A 23030-nucleotide genomic window follows, 5' to 3' on the forward strand; every position below is an offset into this window, starting at 1 on the left:
TGGCGATGGACCGATGGTAAAGAACGAGGATGGCGACCTGGAGTTCCTCCTCGCCGTTGGGGATCATATCGACCACCGTTGCTTTCAGATCTAGCAAGGAGGCGTGGGGAAGCAAGAGAGCGGCGGTGTATTGTACAGCAAAATCCAATCTTGGGCAGAAAAATGTAACCTTCGCAGTGCGGGGTATCCAGACGGCGGAGGGGAGCGGCTAGGGTGAGCTAGAAGGCGGAGGGGAGCAGCAAGGTCGAGCCATACGGCAGCGCTAGACGGCGGAGGGGGAGCAGCGCCGGGGCTCTGCGCGGTGCGCGAGATGGGTGAGCGGACCGAGTGAGAGGAAGAAGATCTGTGGACTGCTGGGCTTGTCGGGATTTCGCCGAGGGGGTTTTCGCAAAACGTCCCGTCCGACACTTTCCGCGGGACGAAGGGAGTATTTAGCATGTTCTTCGGTCGGCAAACAATCCGGCTCATCTTTGTGCTAAGCTAGATTGCACCTTGATGGGGACGAGCAGCTGGCTTGATTGTATCCCTGAGTTTCTGGTGGTCAGTCTTCACGCTGATCACTCAGGCTCCGTTATAGCTGAATAAAACTCTCCGAATTCCCCGAAAAATAAAATAAGACGGGCAGCCAAGGGATCTTGGCGTCGGAACGGAGCGAGCGGCGGCTACGGGATCGGAAGAATAAGACGACAGAGCTCTATAGTGGCTGCAAAAGGCGGAACGGCCGGCGTTGTCGGCAGCGTGGGTCGGCGCCGCCGAGAGGGGAGGTCGGGGCGGTCGCGGCGTGCGTCGCCAGCAGCCACAAACGCGAGGAAGGGCGAGTATTCGGTTCCTCTCCTAAATTGCTCCACGTGTCTCCCCATCCACACGAAACCCTAGCAGCCGAATCGCGACCCCCTCCCGTAGTCCCGTCTCCGTCACAACTGGAGTATTTCACCCCTGTGATCGTCGATCAGATGCGGATGCCGCAGAAGAGGCGCCTTACTGAAGACGGCGCGTTTGATAGCAGCAGCCGTGTGGATGGAGGCTCTCCGCCGCCCGGTCTCCCCGACGAGCCTGTTATGTCCTCACCAGAGCCAAGGTACTCCTACCATGAAATCATCGCCATGCGCCTCGCTCGATTGCGGTTACCAGACGGCACCGACGGCTCCGACTTGCCCGGTTTCCCTTCCAGTGAAATTCTCCTAGCCCTTACTCGTACATCTTTCCACACTGATGAATCGCGAGCTGCTTGGCTAGAATACCAGTGCCAGATTTTCTTGAGCGAGCCCCGCGGACCAGATGGAGAATCATCTGATTCCCCGCCCCTTGTTGACATGTGTAGTACTATACCGGACATTGGTATCACGGATGAGGAATACATGGCAGACTGTGAAACACTAGCGGCTCGCATCCCTGAAATTGACACTTACCATGAACTGGAACAAGACGAGACCAACAAGCTCCATCTCAAGCATGCACTTTATCGCATCAAAGCTTGCCTGGTTAGTTAATTAGTCCCGTGCAAATCCTCCTCCTATCTGTTTGTTATTATTAATCTATCATCATACTACACGTATGGAAAATCATGCCCTCTTATGTACCTACTCCATCTCTTGTGTAGCTGTTGAAAGGAAAGCCACTTGACGAGCTGGATGATGTTGAATTGGAACACAAGTACCCTCCAGAGTTCATCGTGGAGAACAATTACTTTTTTCACTACGTCCGAGATGGCTTATTTGGTTGGTATTTTGATACTGACCTCTGTTACAAAAAGTACTTGACCGACTACCAGCGGCTAGTCCTTTTCAATGATGTAAGTATATTGTGTATTCGCTAGATTTATATTTCTGTGATGCGTCTACATTTTATCTGTAACCACGCATGCAGTTGGTAACCAGTTTCTTATTGGTTTTCCCTTTGAATGGACAATATCAAAAAATTGCTTAATCTCTCTTTGAAAGATCAGACAGTTAAGGAAATATCAATGTAACTTCCTGTACAAGGAATTTATGTAAGCAACCTCTCAGATCAAGTAGTGGCATAAGTTTCTTGTAGAAACTCAACAGTAAAACTAGGAAAATTGCAGCATTTGGAGATTAATTCCATATTAGAATATGGGTGCTTGCATAATTAAATTGGGGTAAAATAGCTGATCATAATACATGCAATCTACAATAAATAGAAAAACCAGACCTTTTTTGCTATTTTTGCCATGTTCGAGTATGTGTTATTTACATCTTCCTGCACTGCGTAAGTACTCTTAAGAGCATCCTGTTCGCTTATGTCCAGTGCTTGTTATTCTCAGGGTATGTTGTTTTCCTGTTGTTGTTTTTGGGTGCAGGGTGGCGATGAGTATACAAGCTGGAGGAGATACGTAGAATATTATAGCACCCCTGAAGCTGATAGAGACTATCTCCAGTACTGGGAAACAATTGTGAAGGAACTTAAAGTATGCCAATTATCAGCTAGTTCAAGTTTACAACTTTGCTCAGTATTTTTGTTTTCTTGGACTAACAACGTTTGTACTTGACAGTGGTTTGAACATCATGTGCTGATAAAGGAGTCTTCTTATGAGGTATATGCATATGTGACCTCCCAAAACCATGAAATAGCAAAAAATATATATATATGTATAAACGTTGCAGCAACACAATAACTTTCCTGTTCTATTATTTAGTGGGCGGAAATACGTTCAAAGGCTATGCTCCAAGCACTTAGGATCGCTGTTGGGTTTCCCAATATGACTATGGAACTAGCAGCTATTGGTTTCCATGTATGATTCCTTTGTCCCTTGCTCATTTAGATGTTCAGCCCTAGTTATGGTTGTATTTGACAATTGCATTCTTTTGATTTAATTCAGGAGTATATATGGAAGACGCGCATAAATCTCATGTTTGTGAAAGATCTTGATGGTATCTTTTTTGAGATTTGGAAGCGGACCCATGAGGATCATCAGGTCAGCGTTGTACAATAGTCCTTTCAGAACTCAACATTGTTATTTTTACTGATGATTGTGTTTTGTGATTACTTTCGCTACTTACCTTAGTGTTGTCTATTTTTCTTTGGACATTGTTCAGCTGCGTTTCAGAGATGCTCTGGATCAAGTTTATCGTGAGAATTTGTTTTCAGCACATGACCGCAGTATGAAGTATGAGCTAACTTATGGCGATTCCCAAATGGAGCGAAAAGTAGGTTTTTCGTTCCACAGATGTTCTATATGTGCATTCATTTTATTACAATCAGCATATCTCTTACAATGCAAATTGATTTGGTCTTCTTTCTTTGTAGTTTCGTAAGTGCACGGAAGGCATTAGTCACAGTGTAAGTATAGTATGGTGTTTGTCTAGCATCCATTGGTTCCTGTTATATTCTCGTGTGTGATCTTTTTTCTTTTGTGTCTCTAGGTTCCAAAGTATAAAGCTCGTGAGCTGATTGCACATGCAATTCGTTGGACGGTATGTTGGATAGATATTGTCAAACAACATTGTATCGACTTGCAGTTTTGTATGTAGTAGCTCACTCTTTCCATTTCCAGCGTCGGTCGTCAGGAACGTATGAGCAATATGCCAGGAAGAAGCTGAGGATTGCAGAACTGTTGGGATTGATTTCCAAGGACAAGATAGCGGCTGCGTAGTTTTGTTTGTTGCTTGGGCGAGTTTGGTTTGCTGGGAAAGTCGTTTCCCGGCTCCGGGAATACAAAAATCGTGAGGCAACCATGTTCCGAGTTGTTGGCTCCCGCGAACTTTAAGGCAGGGTCGGGCTTGGCCCACACGATTCGTCCGTTGTCGTTGGGACAGACATTGGCGGGCGCAAATGGAGGGGCCACCCCTTTCGACACCGATGATACCGGGCAGAGGAGGGGTAACCGGCTTATAGAAGAGGAAGAGATAGAGGCGGCGGCTAGGTTCAGAAGAGGGGGTTGGGAGAAATATGATACTGGATTAATGTACGCTCTTCCTAATAGCTTGTAGTACACACTTGTGATTTATTTCTTCTTTACTTTTGTATTTTGTTTAATTTTCTCCACGTTAGATTTCATGAGCTTAATTTACACAATAGCTCTTTGATTTATTGGGATTTACTATTTGTAAGAGTTTAAATAAGAGAGGACTTTCAGAGCATGTGCTTGGTGCGCATCCGTATCCACACCGTCTATACTGCATCAAGATCCGTGCAAGTTCTTTTTATTCCCCTCTCAAACAACTTCTCATTTTTGTATCTCCCACACTACACATTATTTAAACTCAAAAAAATTCAGATCACTTAAGCAAAACAATAGAATGTGGGAAAATTATTTTGGATTTTTTTGGTCATTATCTATGTATATATTTCAAGAATTTATTTTGAATTTTAAATAATTTAAAATTTAAATTTGCACAAAAAATCCAAACTATTTTTTCCTCCATTCTATTTGTTATTTTGGAGTGACTTGCGAAAAAAATCTAATCAAAATATTTTATAATTTGTGAGATACAAAAAAGAAAAAGACAAAAAGTGTTTGGTTCGTTAGATAGATAGAACCTACTGTAGGTCATATGGCAAGCTGAACGGCAGACCTGAGACATGCTGCATCCGCACACACTACGGGAACCAGTCAAGGTGCCGACGGCCAGATCCTGTGCCGACGGCAAAATATCGGGGCCGTCGGCACAGGACTCGTTCCGGCCAGGCCAGCAAGTCAGCCGTCGGCACAGGTAAACCGTCGGCACATGACGGTCTGTGCCGACGGCAACCGTCGGCACAGTTTTGGCCGTCGGTACAGCCTCTCTGCCGTGACGGCGAGCTAACAGCGTCAGGTCTGTGCCGACGGCAAAGCCGTCGGCACATATTTTAGCCCTGTGCCGACGGCAAAGCCGTCGGCATAGCTATTTTCCATTTTACCACATTAATCTTCAAAAAATCATAACTAAATCATTATAATTCAGAAAAATACAAATAATATATCAAAATTTTCAGAAAAATAAGTTCTATCTTGGAAAAATATCAAACTTAGAATATTTAAAATATCTCAAAAAACCTTCTCAAAAATGAGTTATCATATCCGATGTTTTATGGCTTTCACACAGAACAACCAATGTTATGGATAGAATCGTGGCATAGTTTGTGATAATGTGCCCATATTGTGCACACATGTGCATCTTGGGATGTATTACGATGTTGCAGGAGGAAGTTTTCCATTTCATCGCACGAAAAAACCATTTTCCAATTTTGAGGTGTCGAAAACGGGGTGTTTTGTGAAGCAACCACCAAATTAAAGTTTCACATTGGTACCAACACATTTTTCAAAAATACTAGACCACATAAGATGAACAATTTATTAACCGGTGTATCTGGAACCTTTCCGTCCACCCCTCATGAAAAAGACAAATTCCTGCCGTATCGATAGGGGGCCGACCAGATTTGAACTACAGGTACATGATATAATGCTCAAGATTTTTTGTAAAAATCATTTTTAGATTCACAACATGCTATTTCATCAGAGATCCAGTGCAAGTTTGGCGAGCCTCAGCCCCGGGCAAAGGATGTTCATGCCCGCCGTTTTGAATATAGTTTGAAACCGGCATAAAAATTCGAAAACGATCCAAACAATGTGAAACCTTCGCGTGGTATCATATTATGTGTCATAGTTGCAAGGAAAAATAATAAAGTTGGAAAATTGCGAACATCACAAAAAATCCTTCACAAAATGAGCTATCATGTTCGAGGTTTCATGACATTTAGGTCAAATGACCAATGTTATGGATATAATCGCGGCATAGTTTGTGATAATGTGACCATATTGTGCACACATGTGTATATTGGGATGTCTTACGATATTGCAGGAGGAAGTTTTCCATTTCATCGCACGAAAAAACATTTTCCATTTTTGAGGTGCCGAAAACGGCGTGTTTTGTGAAGCAACCACCAAATTAAAGATTCACATTGGTACCAACACATTTTTCAAAAATATTAGACCAACTAAGATGGACAATTTCTCAATCGGTGTATCTGGAACCTTTCCATCCACCCCTCATGAAAAAGACAAATCCCTGCCAAATCGGCAGGAGGCCGACCAGATTTGAACTACAGGTACATGATATATTGTTCAAGATTTTTTGTACAAATTATTTTTAGATTCACAACATGCTATTTCATCAGAGATCCAGTGCAAGTTTAACGAGTCTCAGCCTCGGGCAAAGGATCTTCATGCCCGCCATTTTGAATATAGTTTGAAACGGGCATAAAAAATTCAAAAATGATCAAAACAATGTGAAACCTTCGCGTGCTGTCATATTATATGTCATAGTTGCAAGGAAAAATATTAAAGTTGGAAAATTGCAAACATCACAAAAAATCCTTCACAAAATGAGCTATCATGTTCGAGGTTTCATGACATTTAGGTCAAAGGACCAATGTTATGGATAGAATCGCGGCATAGTTTGTGATAATGTGCCTATATTATGCACACATGTGTATCTTGAGATGTCTTACGATGTTGTAGGAGGAAATTTTCCTTTTCGTCACGCGAAAAAGCCATTTTTCATTTTTGAGGTGCCGAAAACGCGATGTTTTGTGAAGCAACCACCAAATTAAAGTTTCACATTGGTACCAACACATTTTTTAAAAATACTAGACCACCTAAGATGGAAAATTTTCCAACCGATGTATCTGGAACTTTTCCGTCCACCCCTCATGAAAAACACAAATTCCAGCCAAATCGGTAGGAGGCCGGCCAGATTTGAACTACTGGTACATAATCTAATGCTCATGAATTTTTGGAAAATTAATTTTTGATTCAAAATATGATATAGATATCATATTTGGACTCCTCTCATTTTTCTAATCGATTTAGACATATTATTTGTCAAATTTTGATTTACAGATTTAAAGATATTAATTAGTCCTTATTAAATAAAAAAATAAAAAATAAATCATTTTATTGTCCATTTGAATTCAAGATTAAAATACTTATTCTTGTAGTTTATGTAGGTAATTGTTTGAAATTCAAAAAATAATGATGTGCAACATCAAGTAATAAGGGTTAATAGTAATGATATGGTATTATTGTCAACAAGGTGTCATTTCTTTCATGGAATCTAGTCTAAATGGAACCGAGAAGTTAAGCGTGCTAAGGGTGGAGTAGTGTGAGGATGGGTGACTTACCGGGAAGTTTGACCATGAGTGAAATTTGACCAAATACTAAGTGTAGTTAGAGTTAAAATGGTGCATGTTGGAGATTAAAAAAATTGGGATAAAAAAATTTGAAAAAAAAAATTTGAAAAAATTTGATTTTTTTTTGAAAAAATTCGAGCCAAAATTACTAAACGGCGTTATTTCTATGCCGACGGCTTTGCCGTCGGCACAGGATGCTGTGCCGACGGCCAGACTGTGCCGACGGCAACTTTGCCTGTGCCGAGGCGTTATTGTGCCGACGGCAAGGTGCCGACGGCTGCCGTCGGCACAAGCCTGTGCCGAAGGCAAGGCAAGCTGTGCCGACGGCCGCCGGCCGTCGGCACCTTAACTGGTTCCCGTAGTGACACATGCAGTGCCGTGGATCCGTCGATCGTGCTCGCTTGCTCCTACCTCCATCCATCGATCCACTGACTGGGGGAATTGCAAATCGACCGACCTGACCACGCGGCTCCCTGCAGCCTCCGTGCTTCACTCGGACGAAACGCGGCATCGATCGAGAGACGAGCTCACATGCCAGCAGCGACAGGCCGGCGCTCGTTGCTTGCTCCCAGCTCCGCCAGCGTTGAGTCTTCAGCATTGTCGTTAGCGCGGAATGTGGAGGGAGGACGAAGCAGTCGGTGCAGCTTGCACGTGAAATAGCTCATCGGTCCACGACGCGTCGACGCCCGCCTCCGCCGACCTCGATCGCAGCTCGATCAACCGCCGCGCCCATGCTTCACGGGTACGCCACATGGGAGCGGAGTGCCGTGGGTGTGTGTATATATATATATATACTTACAGGGGAACAGGAGATACGCAACTTGACAGTTGACACACAGCTCCTGCTGTTAGATACTCCTACCCAATTGTCAACGCCTAACACGAAGATCCAAGAATTCCCCAAGCGATCGAGGGAAGCGCATAGCTCGCGAGAGAGAAGATGACGGTAAGCTAATCTTCGAATCTCCCTGAATGCTTTGTGATTTGCGCCGTTATGTGTTCATCATGGCATGTTTTTCTGACGTTGTGTTGGTGACTCCATCTCCTTGAAGATCGTGGAGATGTGCGTGCATATGTGCTGCGCCGGGTGCGAAAAGAAGATCAGGAAGGCGGTGGAAAAGTTAGAAGGTACGCACTGTATATCTGTTTGAACTTTGATGCATTCAGGTATATCTATATGTGTGAAGATGCATGTAACTGATCGATTGTTCTGGTCGCAGGAGTGGACGAGGTGGAGATCGACATGGAGATGCAGAAGGTGACGGTGAACGGGGACGTGGAGCAGAAGAAGGTGCTCAAGGCGGTACGGAGGACGGGCAAGCGCGCCGTGCTCTGGCCGACGGCGCCGTACATCGCCGCCGGCGTCGCGGGCAGCGCCGTCCAGCTCCTCGCGCAGCACCAGCTCCAGCACCACCCGGGCGGGGCCCAGACGTACGCGGCGGGGCCCACATCCTCGTACAACTACTACAAGCACGGCTACGACGACTCGCGCCTCTACGGCGCCAACTCGTCAGTCGTCGGCACCAGGGCCACGGATTACTTCAGTGACGAGAACACGGGAGGCTGCTCCGTCATGTGATCAGCACGACCGTCACATGGATAGGGTTTACTCTACGATGATTCAGTTTATCCTCTCTCTGTAAATTAAGCACAATCTTTTGGAAAAAGTTCGAACAGTATATTGAGAAGCAGTATGTATGAAGTCTGAACAGTATAGACTTGGAAGGTGCGGGCATATGGCCAATAGATGAGCCAAATGGAACAATATCTTGTTATTCGTGTAGCATGCCAGTATACGAGCAACTTAAGCATGCAACTTTTTGTTATTCCTGTAGCATGCCACTATACGAGCACTTATGCACAAACGGTGGTACACCGTACACGACTGTAATATTCCTTGCTCGATAGTTTATTCCCTGTCTGATAACCGCACGGTGAGCATATCATAACTCACCTTCCACACATTCCCTTGCCTAGAGTTGATCACAGTAGTGTTGAAAATAATACTGTGGCATTTAAGCAGTACTAAGATATTTTTTAAAAAAATGGCCTCTGCATCGAAAAAATACACACGATTTTTATTTGTAGTACTAAAATCTTTTTTTTAAAATGTTCTAATGTGTTATTAAGTTTCTTGTAATTGCACTTGTTACCAAGACAAGGTACACCGGACGTAGATTGTGGGAAAAGAAGTGGGTTTGTGGGAGGACAAGAGAATTGGAGGAAAAAGTCGCCACCGCTTGACAGGTAATGGGATCCCACCTCCCGGAATTCAGACATAGCCTTGATCGGGAGGGGCATGTGTCAACATGGCCAAGGCAAGGAGGAAAATGTTGTGGCAAGAAAGAGTAAGAGGAGGGGGCGACCAACCACGATATCACGGAATAAGGGAGCAGCGGCGCGGCGCATGGTGGTGGAGGAGCAATGGTGACATCAACATGCCAGGCGAAACTAGTCATACTTGGGACTTTGAGGGATTTTTTGGGGGCATCCCTAATTTAGCACCCTTGAATTTTCGGCCCCACACCCTCTAAAATAGAGTAGGCCGGCCCTCATTTAGGGGCGCGTCTAAAGGCTTTCTTAGAAGATGAGGACATCAACTTTTTAATGACATGTAAGAGATTATGGGAAAAGTGATGACATTGTTTTTTTTACAAGAAATGCATTCTTGCTATTAATACATACTCCCTCCATTTCAGTTGAACATGCGCGTACGCAGTTTAAGATAAACTTTGACCACTAATGTAGTTAACAAAATATGAATTGTATGTATATAGAAACTATCATATTAGAATCATATTTTAAAAGTATAATTATATAAATTTTTTGATATATAATTTATATTTTATTAACCAAATTAATGATCAAAGTATTTTCTTAATCTACGTATGTGCCTGTTAAATTGATCTAGAGTGGGGTAGTAGGAGTTAGACACAAGCAACGGGGCTTGGTTGTTTCTTCCACAAAAGTTGAGGGCCAGAGAATCATGCATAACATAATGTGTGGTCTTAGTAATAAGTGAAGACATGAACTATTGGGACCCAAAATACCCAAAAGAACATGGGTCCAAGTGAACATCAATTTTGAGAAATCTTAAAATTCCTATGACAATATCTTAGAAAAATTTGAAATATTTTACATATTTTCTTGATACTTATACTCATACACCATTTTAGTTAAAAAAAAATACAATTGTATATGGCCTGCACAAAAAAAAAGAGAAAATGGATCTATATATTATTGTTTGTGGTAAAAATCTAGGTCATTGTACTGCTGTTGAGGATTATGAATAGGTTGGTGAACTTTTCGCAAAAGAAAATTCTACGCCATTGTAGTGCTACTATTTGTTCTACGGAGTATATTTTGTCTTTTCTGCACAAGCCACTAAGATTTTGTATCCTAGTGTAAAGTTGGTACCCTCCTCTTTGAAAGTTGCAGTGCCGACGAATCGACAGGAGACACGGGCGCACCGGCGGCCGGTGACCCGAACACGCACGGTACTGCAATGGCATACGCCAATCGGCAACAAAGGAGGCATCCAGCTCAGCTCAGCTCAGCTCGTGTTAACACCTCACCGTCTCACACCGCAGCATGTTTTTGGTTTGCCTCTCCCAAACCTGACCGGTCGCGGCGCATCGTTGCAAACAGACTCAGATTCCACCAATCCCCTTCTCCTCCCACCCTTAAATCCCACGCCCAGCCTGCTTCCCTTCCACCCCAACCCGCGCGCCAATCCACTCCCACCTCGTCTCCTCCGCGCTTCGTCCATGGCGGCCACGCACCGGGTCTCAGCCGTGATCTTTGATCTCGACGGCACCCTACTGGACACAGGTACTGCGCCGATCCCTGCCCACTCTCGCCCGGTCACCCCTCCCTCCGTCGTCCGATGCTCGCCGTCTTGTTTCTACTACTAGCCAGCTAGTTCCACCGGTATTTCCTATGCTCGACCCAACACAAAAGAAATTGTTTTTTTCTGTTCATGGCGAGCAAGCGAGTTTGGTCATCTTCTCGAAACCTACCTGCCGCATTAGAAAAATCGCAGCTTGGTTACACCGAGGCGCTGACATTTCAATCAAGAAAACATATAGTAAAGTTACAACACCGAGTTTGTGAACTGTGGTATCTCTTGGTGGTGCAGAGAGGGCGACAAGGGACGTCCTGAAGGAGTTCCTGGGGACCTACGGGAAGGTCCCGGATGCCGCCAAGGAGGTGCAGAGGCTGGGGCAGATGCACAGGGAGTCCACCACCGGGATCATCGCGGATTACGGGCTGCCGCTCACCGTCGAGCAGTATTCCGAGGCCATATACCCGCTGTACATGAAAAGGTCTGATTCGTTTTTCAGAGAGAGCCCATCAAGGCTGCAGCTGTACTTCATCACGACTGAACTTAGGTGTCGTTTTTTAGTGCGCTGAGCAAGTCTGTATATGCCCATCACGACTGAGCTTGGATTTCACTGTTCTTCAGGTGGCAGAGTGCGAACCCGCTTCCAGGAGTTAAGAGGCTTCTCAAGCATCTTCACAACAACGGAGTACCCCTGGCACTTGCTTCGAATTCCATCAGGAGAAATATCGATCACAAAATCCTGAAACTAGGAGGTCTGAACTTTTTTCTTCAGTCTACTACTATGTCTTTGTTTTGTTCAAAGAAATTAGGGCAGCTTGATCTGTCGTAATTATCTTCTGAATGTCCTATGCTGACAGTTTAGGTATGCTTAAACATAACCAATACTGCTGATTTAACATAGTTTACGTAAATAAAAACACTTCAGTAGCAATGACGGGTTTTACAAAGAGCTATAATTTTTTATGTTATGATGAATTGGTTTCTCTTGTACTAAAATATTCCCTTATTTTGCAGAATTGAAAGACTGCTTTTCAGTGGTACTTGGTGGTGATCAGATACCTCATGGAAAACCTTGTCCTGACATGTGCGTACTTGTACAACTTTTACCAAATGTTAGTTCCTTGCAATGTCTGGTGTGTAAACACTGTGTTATTTCCATGCATCAAGATAAGTTTGCAGTGAATTTATCTTTCGAGTCCAGGATATAACATTCAATTATAGTAACATCTTATTTAAACGCATGGACATAACTAATTTGGTCAAGACGTGATACAAACAATTCGTTAGTTTTGTGCATATAATTATGTTCCTGATTCTGTGTCGTCTCTGATTTTCTAGATTCCTTGAGGCTGCAAAGAGACTTGGTGTAAATCCATCATCATGCTTGGTCATCGAAGATTCTCTGTAAGTATAATAAACACTACTCTTGAAAGGGAAACGTAGCAGAGTTCAGGTGTCATACAAGACGTAGCAGCTTTAAATAGCTAACCAAGGCATAGCAGTTTAATAGTCTTACTAAGGAAACCAAATTTAGAAACTATTGTTTGTCTCCTTCTATTTTGTTTCCAAAAAAACCCTCTCCGAAGCATTACTTCGCAAGATTTCTTTTAGAATTACACTTTAAAGTGGATACCAATCCAAATCTCTGCACTTAAAAGTGCAGCCGTAAATCACACATATTAAAGTTGCTTATGTTTTTGAATAACTGTTGCTCTGTATTTAGTTGAACTTACTGTTTTGTTGGCAAAATGTTCCAGTGTTGGAGTTCAGGCTGCCAAGGCTTCTGGAGCGAAGGTAGTTGCTGTTCCATCACTCCAAAGTCAAAGGCAATTTTACTCAATGGCTGATCTCATCCTCTATTCACTACTAGACTTCCATCCTGAGCTGTGGGGTCTTCCCCCATTTGAAGATTGTAATCCTTTCTCCATTAACCACTGTTTTTATTTTAGTTGATTTATTTAATTATTAAGTTTGCTGGCTGCCATTTGTGTTGCAGTCATTCTAGGCGCTTTGCCTGTGGAACCGTTACTCTCCAATGCCCAGATAGGTGATGTGGTTTTAAGCAATACTCATACAATTATAGCAGGTCAGACACCTTCCTATCGCCTTCTAATATGTCAATAACTGGCAATATTACACTGCTTAGCACATAGTGCTTTGCAGAATATTGTATGTCAGACCATTTTGAACTCATAAATACATTCCAACAGGTGAGCATACCTATGATTCTATTCCTGATCAAATATCAGGAATTTTCTTTGGTTGGGCCAAGTCAGAAGCATATGGAGTCTCTAAAGTAGTGGTCAGCATTGGGTGGGACCTTTCACTGCAAAATGTTGAAAGAGTGATGGTTAGTATTTTAAGTTTATATATTGTCTTATCTCTTGCCTATTCTGCACTTTTTCGACAGAATCACAAACTTAAAAGGGTCATTTTTCTAATGTAGTCCTGTTGTCTGTAGATTAATACATACGAATTTTTTATACAGTTTGCTAATTGCTATGCCATTCTTGCCAAAGGATCAGAAAACGAAATAATTTGCTGGCTTTGTTCTCTGGTTTTTCCTTTTCAGCGCATATGTTTTCTTGATTCTCTCCACAAGGCCAAAACGGAGGATCCTGTGGAGCTGCTATTAATTGGTTACATCCGAATGCTCAAAAGCACGGTACTGACCTCATGATTTACATAATTATAAGTTCGTGAATTTGACCGTTTGAATTTTCATTATGCCATGTATTCTATGTTGCCATTTACAGTATTATCTTTTGCTACTCCACCATGGACACTTCCTGGCATGTACTGTAATGCAGAATTCCGCTAGACATCACCAAGCATATTAAATTGCAACCCTGTCATGCAACTGTCGATCAAAATCTTGTATGCAACTCGAAGCATGATTGTGAGCTTTGTTGCAGGAAAATATATCTCAAGCATTGAGCATTACTGACGAGGACCAAGCCACTGCAAAGGGTGCACTAGACCTCCCAGCTTTATCTGAATATGCAAAGGCAAGGAGTGCATTGGACCTCCCAGCCTTGTCTGATTATGCAGAGCCACAGAACGGCTTTCTTCTCGGCTGACATATCATATTTTTCAAAGGTATATTCTCATCTTTTCATGCTACTATTATTATTAACAAGCAAGCCGAATTGTGAGTATCACATTTCCTCCTTGAAGATGTGAAGAATTGCTCGGACAGAAGGAAGAAATACCGGAACGAAGCATGGGTCTCATTCTGGAAGGTGGAATCTCCTGATAGTGTCAATTCCTTCATGTCCTTTTGACAGGCTCAAATCATAAGATTAATTGTAATATTTCGGCTATCTTAATTTATCATTGTGTGGGCATACTGGTGGCAAAATCTTTGTAACCCGTACAGACAACAAAGTGGGTTAAATCATTGTTCACGGGGTGATAATCTTGAGCATGTAATGTCTGGAATGAAATTAGTTTCTGCTTGTGTTGGATATTCAGGCATGTTAAATTGTGCGAAATTCGCTATCTGATATGATTGTTCATCGGCAGCAGCTGTATTTGATCAGCGCTCTTACTAGCCGATGTGATGGTAGCAAATGATGGACGTAGAGGCAAGGGTGCGGCGCATGATCATGGAACGGGCGCTGATTGCCCGAGTTAACGAAATTTCTACTGCAGCTCAGCTGTTTCACGGGAAAAAGAAATCCGTTCCACACACCAAAAGCTAGACGATTCCTGCTATAAAATATAAGGCAAAGCACACCGCTCTAGCTGCTTAGGCAGTCTCGTGGTTCAAATCTTCGGTGGCCTTGGGAAAGCACAGACAGAGTTGTGTTTCACCTACGTTTGTGTCAAACTAGGCATCACGGAGATGCCTATCAAGTTGGGTGTGAAAAAAACGACGCCAGCTCCATGCGCCTCGAAGAACTTCATCGATCGTGTTACATTCCATCAAACATAAATAAGCATTGGAAGACATCAATACACTTTTTCTAGGATGAACAATTAAGATGAGCTACTGTTACGCACAAAGTAACAATTCTAGTTTTTGTGGAGCCGACTTACTTTTTTCCCCACATTTCCATTACAGTATCCGGACAAGTTCTTCTGAGCCCAGCGTGCCCTCTCCTTGCCACCACATCATCTATCTATATTAGTACAAGATGCAACAGATCGGATGCAAGCATCATTTAGCCTGGAACAACTATGTCGATGGGCGAAAGCCAATGTAGTTGCAACAGACGCGGCATCGAGCCCTTTGGAGAGGATGCTTTCGCACATAAGCTTCAACTTTTCGATGACCAATACCGATCCGCAGCCACAAGGAGATGTCAGTTAACGCTTAATATTGAACTGCCAAAACGTTTTATACAAGTAGTACGGAGTATTTGAGAAGGGGAGGGAGTATTTAAAAAGGCAAATACTATTTAAAAAACACCTGAATTCCGACATCCCCTCCCCCCTTAACTACATGTCGCCCTCTCTCTCTATAGAGCATCCACAATGCAGGAACGCTTGATGCGGCACTTAAGCAACAAAAGTAGTTGTCACGAAATAAAAGTAATGATTAAGATCTCACCGATACAACGATGATCGCTAATTTGAGGCGTTAAACTGAACTCCATGTCCACTCCACGAGTAAAGGAAAACCAGTAGCGTCGAGCTACATATTTTGCGTGGGGCGCCCAATAACAAAGAAAACAATAACCGGCAGGCCAGAATTCTGATCCCCGTGGCTCTATTTTAGCGTTGCGTTGCAGACGCTCTTAGAGCACATCTCGCATGCCGCAAACTGCTCCCAAAAGGCTTTGGGGCGTGCCGGACAGCTCCAAACGCATTTTCGGTCCAGCGCGGCCCAATAGCATGTCCAACGCCCCAAGGCCATCCCGCCCCACAAGGATCCTTGAGGGCGTGCCCGATGCAACAACGTATTGACACAACCCCGCAGTGAACCGACGTGACGACGTGGTGAGTGGCGGGCCAACCCTATCATTGACACAATGTATGCTCTTCATCATTTACGTCGTCGCCAACCTCTGGTCAACCCTAATAATGGCCACATCGATTTCCTAGGCAGGTGCATGGAGGAGTCCCGACGCAGGGTGGCGTGGCGGGCTAGCGCTAGCGTTAATGCGCGCTACAGCCCCCTAGCCTACCATCGCTCCCTCTTCACACACCAACCTCGGCTTGCCCCATCCGTAAGGAGTGGTGGGACTCGGTGAGCGACCACCACGCCTGTGAGGGATCGATCGAGGTGTTGATCCGCGACGCAGGCGAGCAAATCGATCGACATCACGCACGCACGATGAAGAGGACGGTGGCGGCGCCAGTTCCTCCATCGGTGCCGGTTCTTCGAGTACTACTACCTCAGCGGCCACGGAGCCGCCGTTAGATTACTTTAGTTTAGATAAATTTCATTCAAACTACGTAAAATATCATCAAATTTGAATGAAAATTTAAATTATGGTCCGAATTTTATTTTAAAAAAAACAGTTTGTGGGACGCGCCCGGGAACGGCCGTCCCCCACCCTCTCCTCCCGATCTCGCGAAGCCCTGGGGAGGCCGGGATGCTGCACGAGCTCCTGCTCGCGCTCCTCGGCTTCACCGGCGACTTCGTGCTCCACAGCTCCCCCTTCCCCACGCGCCGCCGGCCCTCGCCTGCCGAAGCCGGGGGCGACGGAGACGCCGACGTGGGCCCCGCTTTCCGCCTCGCCCCCGACCTCACCTTCCTCCAGCCGTCCGAGAGGTACGCGATGCCCTAGGCCTCCCCCCTGCCACGAATCTGTAACCATTCCGTGGTGTCTGTGATCCGCGGGGTGTGGTGTAGTTAGGTGGTCGAATCCGACGCGATGCGGTACTACCAAACATGGTTTCAACTTACGAAACAGAAATGAGTTATTACCTTGAAGTTGTAGCCTCAACAGACCAAGCTAGGCGTAATGAATTATGAAATCAGAAATGAGCTATTTCCCTGGAAATGTAGCCACAACTTTTCACACTTCAGTTCTTATCAAGCTCTGCAGACAGTTTAAATTAGAATGGATATGAACACACAGAGCATATACATTACAAGCTCATCTATTGCACATTTAGTTGCTTCCTGTGTTCTAATCAGTCTGCACTTTATTATATATGATAAAAGCACAAAATATCAATGTAAAACAATTGTACCAGAAAAGATTCGTCTTTAATGCACACCCAGAGTGCTTTTACTCTACATGTAAGTATTCATTTTGTTAATAAACTGTGAAATATTTCACTGGATACAAGAAATCACATCCAAGAGGAAATGCTATTGCATTGGATTTTTTTGTGGGAATATTACAACATATTTTAATGTATACAAAGTTACAAACTCTATGTTTTCACTGCCAAGAAGTACTAGCGATCATTTGGGGGCATTTAGTTCTTGGTTGTCATCAATATTTAATGACATGCGTGACAGGCATAATAGGAATAGAATCTATGTCTTGTCTTCAGCTCTTGATTCACCAAAGTCTGAGTAGTGTGTCCTTTTTTTGTGCAGGAGCGCTATTGAAAGGCTCTTATCTCTGGGCTTTTACTATAGAGAACTTAACCGGTTTGCAACCGAGTCTCGTGATCTGAGCTGGATTCAGTGTTCTGTAGATGTTTCACCACCTAATGCTGATATTACTCTGAAGGGCAAAGTTAGAAAAGGGAGTGCATACCGGAGGGCAATTTCCAATGGCATTGCCGAGATTTTATCAGTTTATAGGTCAGCTGTTCTTCAGGTTGAGCAAAACCTGTTGTCTGATCCATTGCCTATCCTGGCGACAGCAACCCACGGGCTAAATAAGGTGTGTTCCTGAACATCTCGCACATACAGTTTCTCTATCTAAATATAATTTCCTAATTTCTGTACAACTATGTACTAAGTAATTGCATATGCGATATTTGTCAACCATAGTCTACTGCTTTTATGAGGTTTTGCACATATATCATTGTTATACTCTATTGGCATGCATGATGTGTGACGTGCTCTTTTTTGGCACTGACCTGATTCATTGTTGTGTGAATTCGTAGTTTGAGGTTCTCCTGCCACCACTTTATGAGCTTGTTATGGAAATCGAGGAGAAAGACATCAAGGGAGGACAGCTTCTTAACCTGTTGCATAAACGATGCCACTGTGGGGTTCCAGAACTGCAAAGCTGCATTCAGAGGTATTGCCTATTCATATATGAGAAAAACAATTCCCATTTCCATTCCTCCGTGCTTCAGTTTTCGTTGCAACTACTTTCTTTACTGCATATTTTACTTGCATAATTGTTTTCTTATTCTTTTCCTTCTCATTGATGGTAAAAATAAGATAGGCTCCTTTGGCATGGACACCAGGTCATGTTTAACCAGCTGACTTCTTGGATGGTTTATGGTATTCTTCAAGATCAGTACCATGAATTTTTCATCAGAAGGTCAGCATGGCGTACCATTAAATTGTTTTAATTATGTAATTGCTATCCAGTGTAATTGCTAGCCTACCCCAACTTGCTTGGGAAAAAGGCTTTGATGTTGATGTTGTTGATGTAATTGCTATTACATGGCTGCTTCCGATCTATTATTGCCATGCGTTATCCAGTTATACATTTTAGCCTGCTAAATGGCATGCAGACATTTCTAACTGCCCAAGTGCTGTTGAAGTTTTGGTTATAATATATATACATATTCTAGTTTTTCTTGTAGATATTTCCTCCCTAATCTCACCCCTTAGATATGCAAACAACCTTTTTGTGGCAATTCTGTATGAATTGCTAAACTGATAGACACGGGAATTTGCTTGCTAGATGTGCGATTTGGAGTTTTGGGGTGATTTTGGGTACCTCTATATTCAACATCCTATAGAGAGAATTGTACCAGTTGTCTTTCGCATTATGACAAGTAGTCTTCGGATGTAAAACTTCTTGCCTTTCTTTTCAGACAGGTCGACAGTGATGAGGAGAATGAATCAGCTCAGTCAGACGTTGCCGATAAGTTCGCACAGAATTTAGCTAAAGACACATCCCTGACTAGTTGGCACTCCGGATTTCATGTATCATTGGTATGCTTATACTCTTTCTGAAGTACATTTGTACGAGGTAATAATTGCTCCCCTAGATAGTTAAATCCATTGTATATTTCCATACTTTTACAGGACATGTTGCCCGAGTATATCCACATGCGAGTTGCAGAATCAATTCTCTTCGCTGGCAAAGCAATAAGGGTTCTTAGGAATCCTAGTCCTGGTGCTACATTGCAGGAACCCACTAACCAAAGTCAGATCTTGAAAGGATCTCATAAAATGCAAAGTTTCACAGGGGGTTCTGGTGTGCTGAAGGAGCTGCCAAACTTCTCTAACATTAGCGCAGAAGAATTATTGCCACAGGTTGAAGCAGATAAAGTTGATGCCATGCTCAAGCAGCTAAAGGTATTTCTTGAATAATTTTAATTATATTTACTCCCTCCAATCCATAATAAGTGTCGAGGATTTAGTTCAAATTTGAACTAATACCCCAACACTTTTTATGGATCGGAGGGAGTATCTCTTTAAGGGAGTACTGTTGACATATATTCATGTTGTTTCTGCAGCATTCTTCTGAGTTTCATAAAAGGTTGTTTGAGTCTGCTGTTAGCTCAATACGAACAATTGCAGCTAATCACCTTTGGCAGGTACTGGATGGCTTAAACCGTTATGTATTCTGTTAATGTTTTATTGCACATGAGCGTCACCAGTTGTTTCCTTTGGTAAAAGCTAGTGGTTGTACGAGCTGATCTCAATGGTCACTTGAAGGCACTTAAAGATTATTTCCTTTTAGCAAAAGGTGATTTTTTCCAGGTAATCATGCACTTCTTGATCCACTAATCTCTTCCATATTCCTTCTTTTGCATGTATGTGTGTCTGTGGATGTGTTACTACAGAGCAAATTTGTGCTATGATGCCCTATTGGGTTGTTTTGCTGAAACTCAGAATCATGTTTTGAACAGTGTTTTCTCGAGGAAAGCCGCCAATTAATGCGCTTACCACCTCGTCAATCTACAGCTGAAGCAGATCTCATTGTTCCATTTCAGTTGGTAAGTGACAACCTTTTTCTCATCGCCGAGTCTTATTGATAGTCTTACTTTATCGCATTACTGTCTATTGGTTTTATTGGCACCAACTTACCTAGAATCCAGCTGAGATTAGTTCGGCTGTTTTACCTCATGTTAGCAAATATGTTTGATATTTCGTGGCCTGGATTTATTTTGTATTCTTAATTATGCAGGCTGCGCTGAAAACCATAGGTGACGAAGACAAATACTTCACCAGGGTCTCCCTAAGGTTTGTATTTCTATTTGGCACATACCGTAATTTATGTCAAGCCATGTTTTAAGTGAATTTCAGTTTTGTACTGATAACTGATTTTATTTCTCTTTTGTAGGATGCTGTTGTTTGGTATGAAATCTAGTACTTCGGAGAAAGATCTTCAAAAGTCCAATACTCCAGATCTTTCCTCCAAAGGAAAGGTTAGCTCAGAGTTGGCACTTGATGGGTGGCATAGTATTGCTCTAGAATATTCTGTCGATTGGCCATTACAACTCTTCTTTACTCCTGATGTTCTTTCTAAGTAAGTGTTGTACTGCATAGATTATTATCAGCAAAATTATTATCTTTGAATTCCGTAGTTCTTTGAGTGTGGATTACTATCCTGAAAAGCTACAATAAGACTTGCCAAACTTAACTGGTAAGTCGGAAAGTTCTCTAGCTTTTAAAATTCGCATCTTTTAAAACATGAAATTTGTATCCAGGTATCGCAAAGTTTTCCAGTATCTCATCCGATTGAATGGAATTGGAAAAATCTTGGACAGCTGTAATGCATCAAGATCATGTTGATTTTTCTGATTATTGCAAGGATCGAAAAAATTCTTCTGCAACCAAACTGCATCGGCTATGCACAAAGCCTTTCTGGCGAGTAAGGGAGCACATGGCTTTCTTGATCAGAAACCTACAGTTCTATATCCAGGTAATATCCAGATAAACTACCGCTTTTCTACATGTTTTTCCTTATTCCAGATGTTACTGATATGCATGCATGTAAAGCTGTGTGATGTTCTGTCTTGCTTGTCATCTAATGGATAACACTTTTAGTACTGATTCAGAGCATGTGGATGGCGTTTGCTTAATAACTTGAGTCAAAGTTTTTTGCAGTTAATTTTACTTGAGCATATAGAATAGAACAATTCATTTGGCTAGATAGCTGCTAGGAATGTGCTTTGGTTCCAACTTTGTTTAGTTTGATAGTTTTCCACATTCCTTTATTGTTGGACTTTACTTGCAGGTTGATGTAATTGAGTCACAGTGGAATGTCTTACAAACTCATCTCCAAGATTCACACGATTTTACAGAACTAGTGACCTTTCATCAGGAGTAAGCAACAGTTTTCACTTGATCATGTATAAATTATTTTATTGAACTGAATAGTTATACTATTTATTTGATTGTGTACTGTTTACTGAATCCATGTCACTGGCATATTCATATCTTTGAATAGAATAGTCTCATAAGGTCAAGATAGATAAATTATGAAACTATGTTTGCTCAGTACCAACATTTCCTTCTTTTGCTTCACCATCAATCAAGTTGAATTCATTCCATATTGCTGTATCCATGTTCATAAGAAACGAGTTGCTTGCACGGTACATATTATATTACAAAGCCACTTGAAGCGAGTTATGCCATTTTCAATTACATTTCCCTTTCTTGTGTACTCATAACAGTGTATGTTTGTTATCTGTTGGACATTTGGCTACTGGTTAGGTTTATGTTCAATTGCAATGCTGGAATGAAGCTGAAGTTTATGGATGTATATGGTATATATGAAGATTTGTGTAGCCCTTTTAGAGGTTGCATTTGTTACACGGGGATATTACCGCAACTGGGGGTTCCTTTGAATTTGCATGCATACAACGGATTTAATCTGTTATGGTATCTTGGCTGATTATGACGTCTTGCTTTGCAGCTATTTGTCAGCATTGATTTCACAATCCTTCTTGGATATAGGATCAGTGTCTAGGATACTGGACAGTATAATGAAGCTCTGCCTGCAGTTCTGTTGGAGTATCGAGCAATATGAAACAGGTGCAAACATGTTTGAGATTGGTCACATAACTGAGGTATTGTCCCACCCAACACTGTTGGCATTCTCTAAACAAATAGGGACGTAGCAGTATTTAGCGCATCACTCGTGAAAGTCTTATCTCTTTGCATAGTTTCCTAGTATATGTACCATGAACTTACATATACTTGGTGATATCCAGGAGTTCAACAAGAAGTCAAATTCGCTGTACACTATCCTAAGGAGTAGTCGACTTGCGGGAAGTCAGAGAGCACCTTTCTTGAGGCAGTTTCTGATGAGACTAAACTTCAACTCTTTCTTCGAGGTAAGTGCCCTCTCCAATTTGGAACCAGTAAACTGTTCATAGACATTTTCCTTCTACTTGATACCTTTTCTCCCTAATGTTAGACAACCGCGAGGGGAGTGATGAATTCGGGCAGGCTTCGGCCAAACACAGCAAGCACCCAGCTATGAGCCTCTAACCACCATGGCTGCTTTTGCCGAAAATCCTGCCGCTTAACAACAATGGTGCTCATGCATCACACAAAGAAGTGGAGGAAGAGATTGTAGCATCTGTAAATTATCTGTAGCTTGAGTTGTTTGCCATGGAAAGTAAACACTAGGTAATGCCAATGTTTGTGTATTGCTCCTCACACTTGTGCCTGATCCTAGGTTTTGATAGCCTGAGCGTTGTTTGCCCAGGAAAGTGCACAAGGTGATGTTTGTTTGCGCCGATGTTGTGATGTGCCCTGCTTTGCCTACATTTCCCATGTTATTGTATTATATCCAGTTCTTGGTAGGTCTATTTGAAACATGGCTAGTAACACTGTAATGTCTGGTTTTGCATTGCACTATTCTGGAGGGGATGAATGCAACACTGGAATGAAAGGCCAAGAATACAGTATTTACAACCGATAAAACACTGGCTTGCTTGTCCCACAACATCCCCTGGAAGCTTCTTTATGCATGGAGCATTTGCGACATTGGTGAATCGG

At 42.7% G+C, this 23030-nt stretch overlaps 3 protein-coding genes and 1 pseudogene across 3 annotated transcripts; all 4 read left to right on the forward strand.

Annotated features, from left to right (window-relative positions):
- The first annotated feature begins 1324 nt into the window (after positions 1 to 1324).
- LOC124666735 lies at positions 1325 to 3686 on the forward strand. Its single transcript, XM_047204063.1, has 10 exons — positions 1325 to 1481; positions 1601 to 1792; positions 2321 to 2428; positions 2513 to 2554; positions 2657 to 2752; positions 2840 to 2935; positions 3057 to 3167; positions 3268 to 3300; positions 3384 to 3434; positions 3515 to 3686. The coding sequence occupies exons 1-10, from the start codon at positions 1359 to 1361 to the stop codon at positions 3611 to 3613; spliced, it is 951 nt and encodes a 316-aa protein (XP_047060019.1). The 5' UTR covers positions 1325 to 1358; the 3' UTR covers positions 3614 to 3686.
- A 4497-nt stretch (positions 3687 to 8183) lies between these two features.
- Positions 8184 to 8710, forward strand: LOC124661044 (heavy metal-associated isoprenylated plant protein 28-like). Its single transcript, XM_047198903.1, has 2 exons — positions 8184 to 8259; positions 8352 to 8710. The coding sequence occupies exons 1-2, from the start codon at positions 8193 to 8195 to the stop codon at positions 8708 to 8710; spliced, it is 426 nt and encodes a 141-aa protein (XP_047054859.1). The 5' UTR covers positions 8184 to 8192.
- Positions 8711 to 10764: 2054 nt separating this feature from the next.
- LOC124660856 (bifunctional riboflavin kinase/FMN phosphatase-like) lies at positions 10765 to 14064 on the forward strand. The gene is made up of 10 exons (XM_047198691.1): positions 10765 to 10962; positions 11270 to 11456; positions 11597 to 11727; positions 11990 to 12059; positions 12314 to 12379; positions 12733 to 12887; positions 12972 to 13061; positions 13186 to 13325; positions 13548 to 13640; positions 13891 to 14064. The coding sequence occupies exons 1-10, from the start codon at positions 10899 to 10901 to the stop codon at positions 14053 to 14055; spliced, it is 1161 nt and encodes a 386-aa protein (XP_047054647.1). The 5' UTR covers positions 10765 to 10898; the 3' UTR covers positions 14056 to 14064.
- Positions 14065 to 16518: 2454 nt separating this feature from the next.
- Positions 16519 to 22847, forward strand: LOC124665794 (annotated as a pseudogene).
- The last annotated feature ends 183 nt before the right edge of the window (positions 22848 to 23030 follow it).

This window comes from Lolium rigidum, chromosome 6 (assembly GCF_022539505.1).
Source record: "Lolium rigidum isolate FL_2022 chromosome 6, APGP_CSIRO_Lrig_0.1, whole genome shotgun sequence".
NCBI classification, from domain to species: Eukaryota; Viridiplantae; Streptophyta; class Magnoliopsida; order Poales; family Poaceae; genus Lolium; species Lolium rigidum.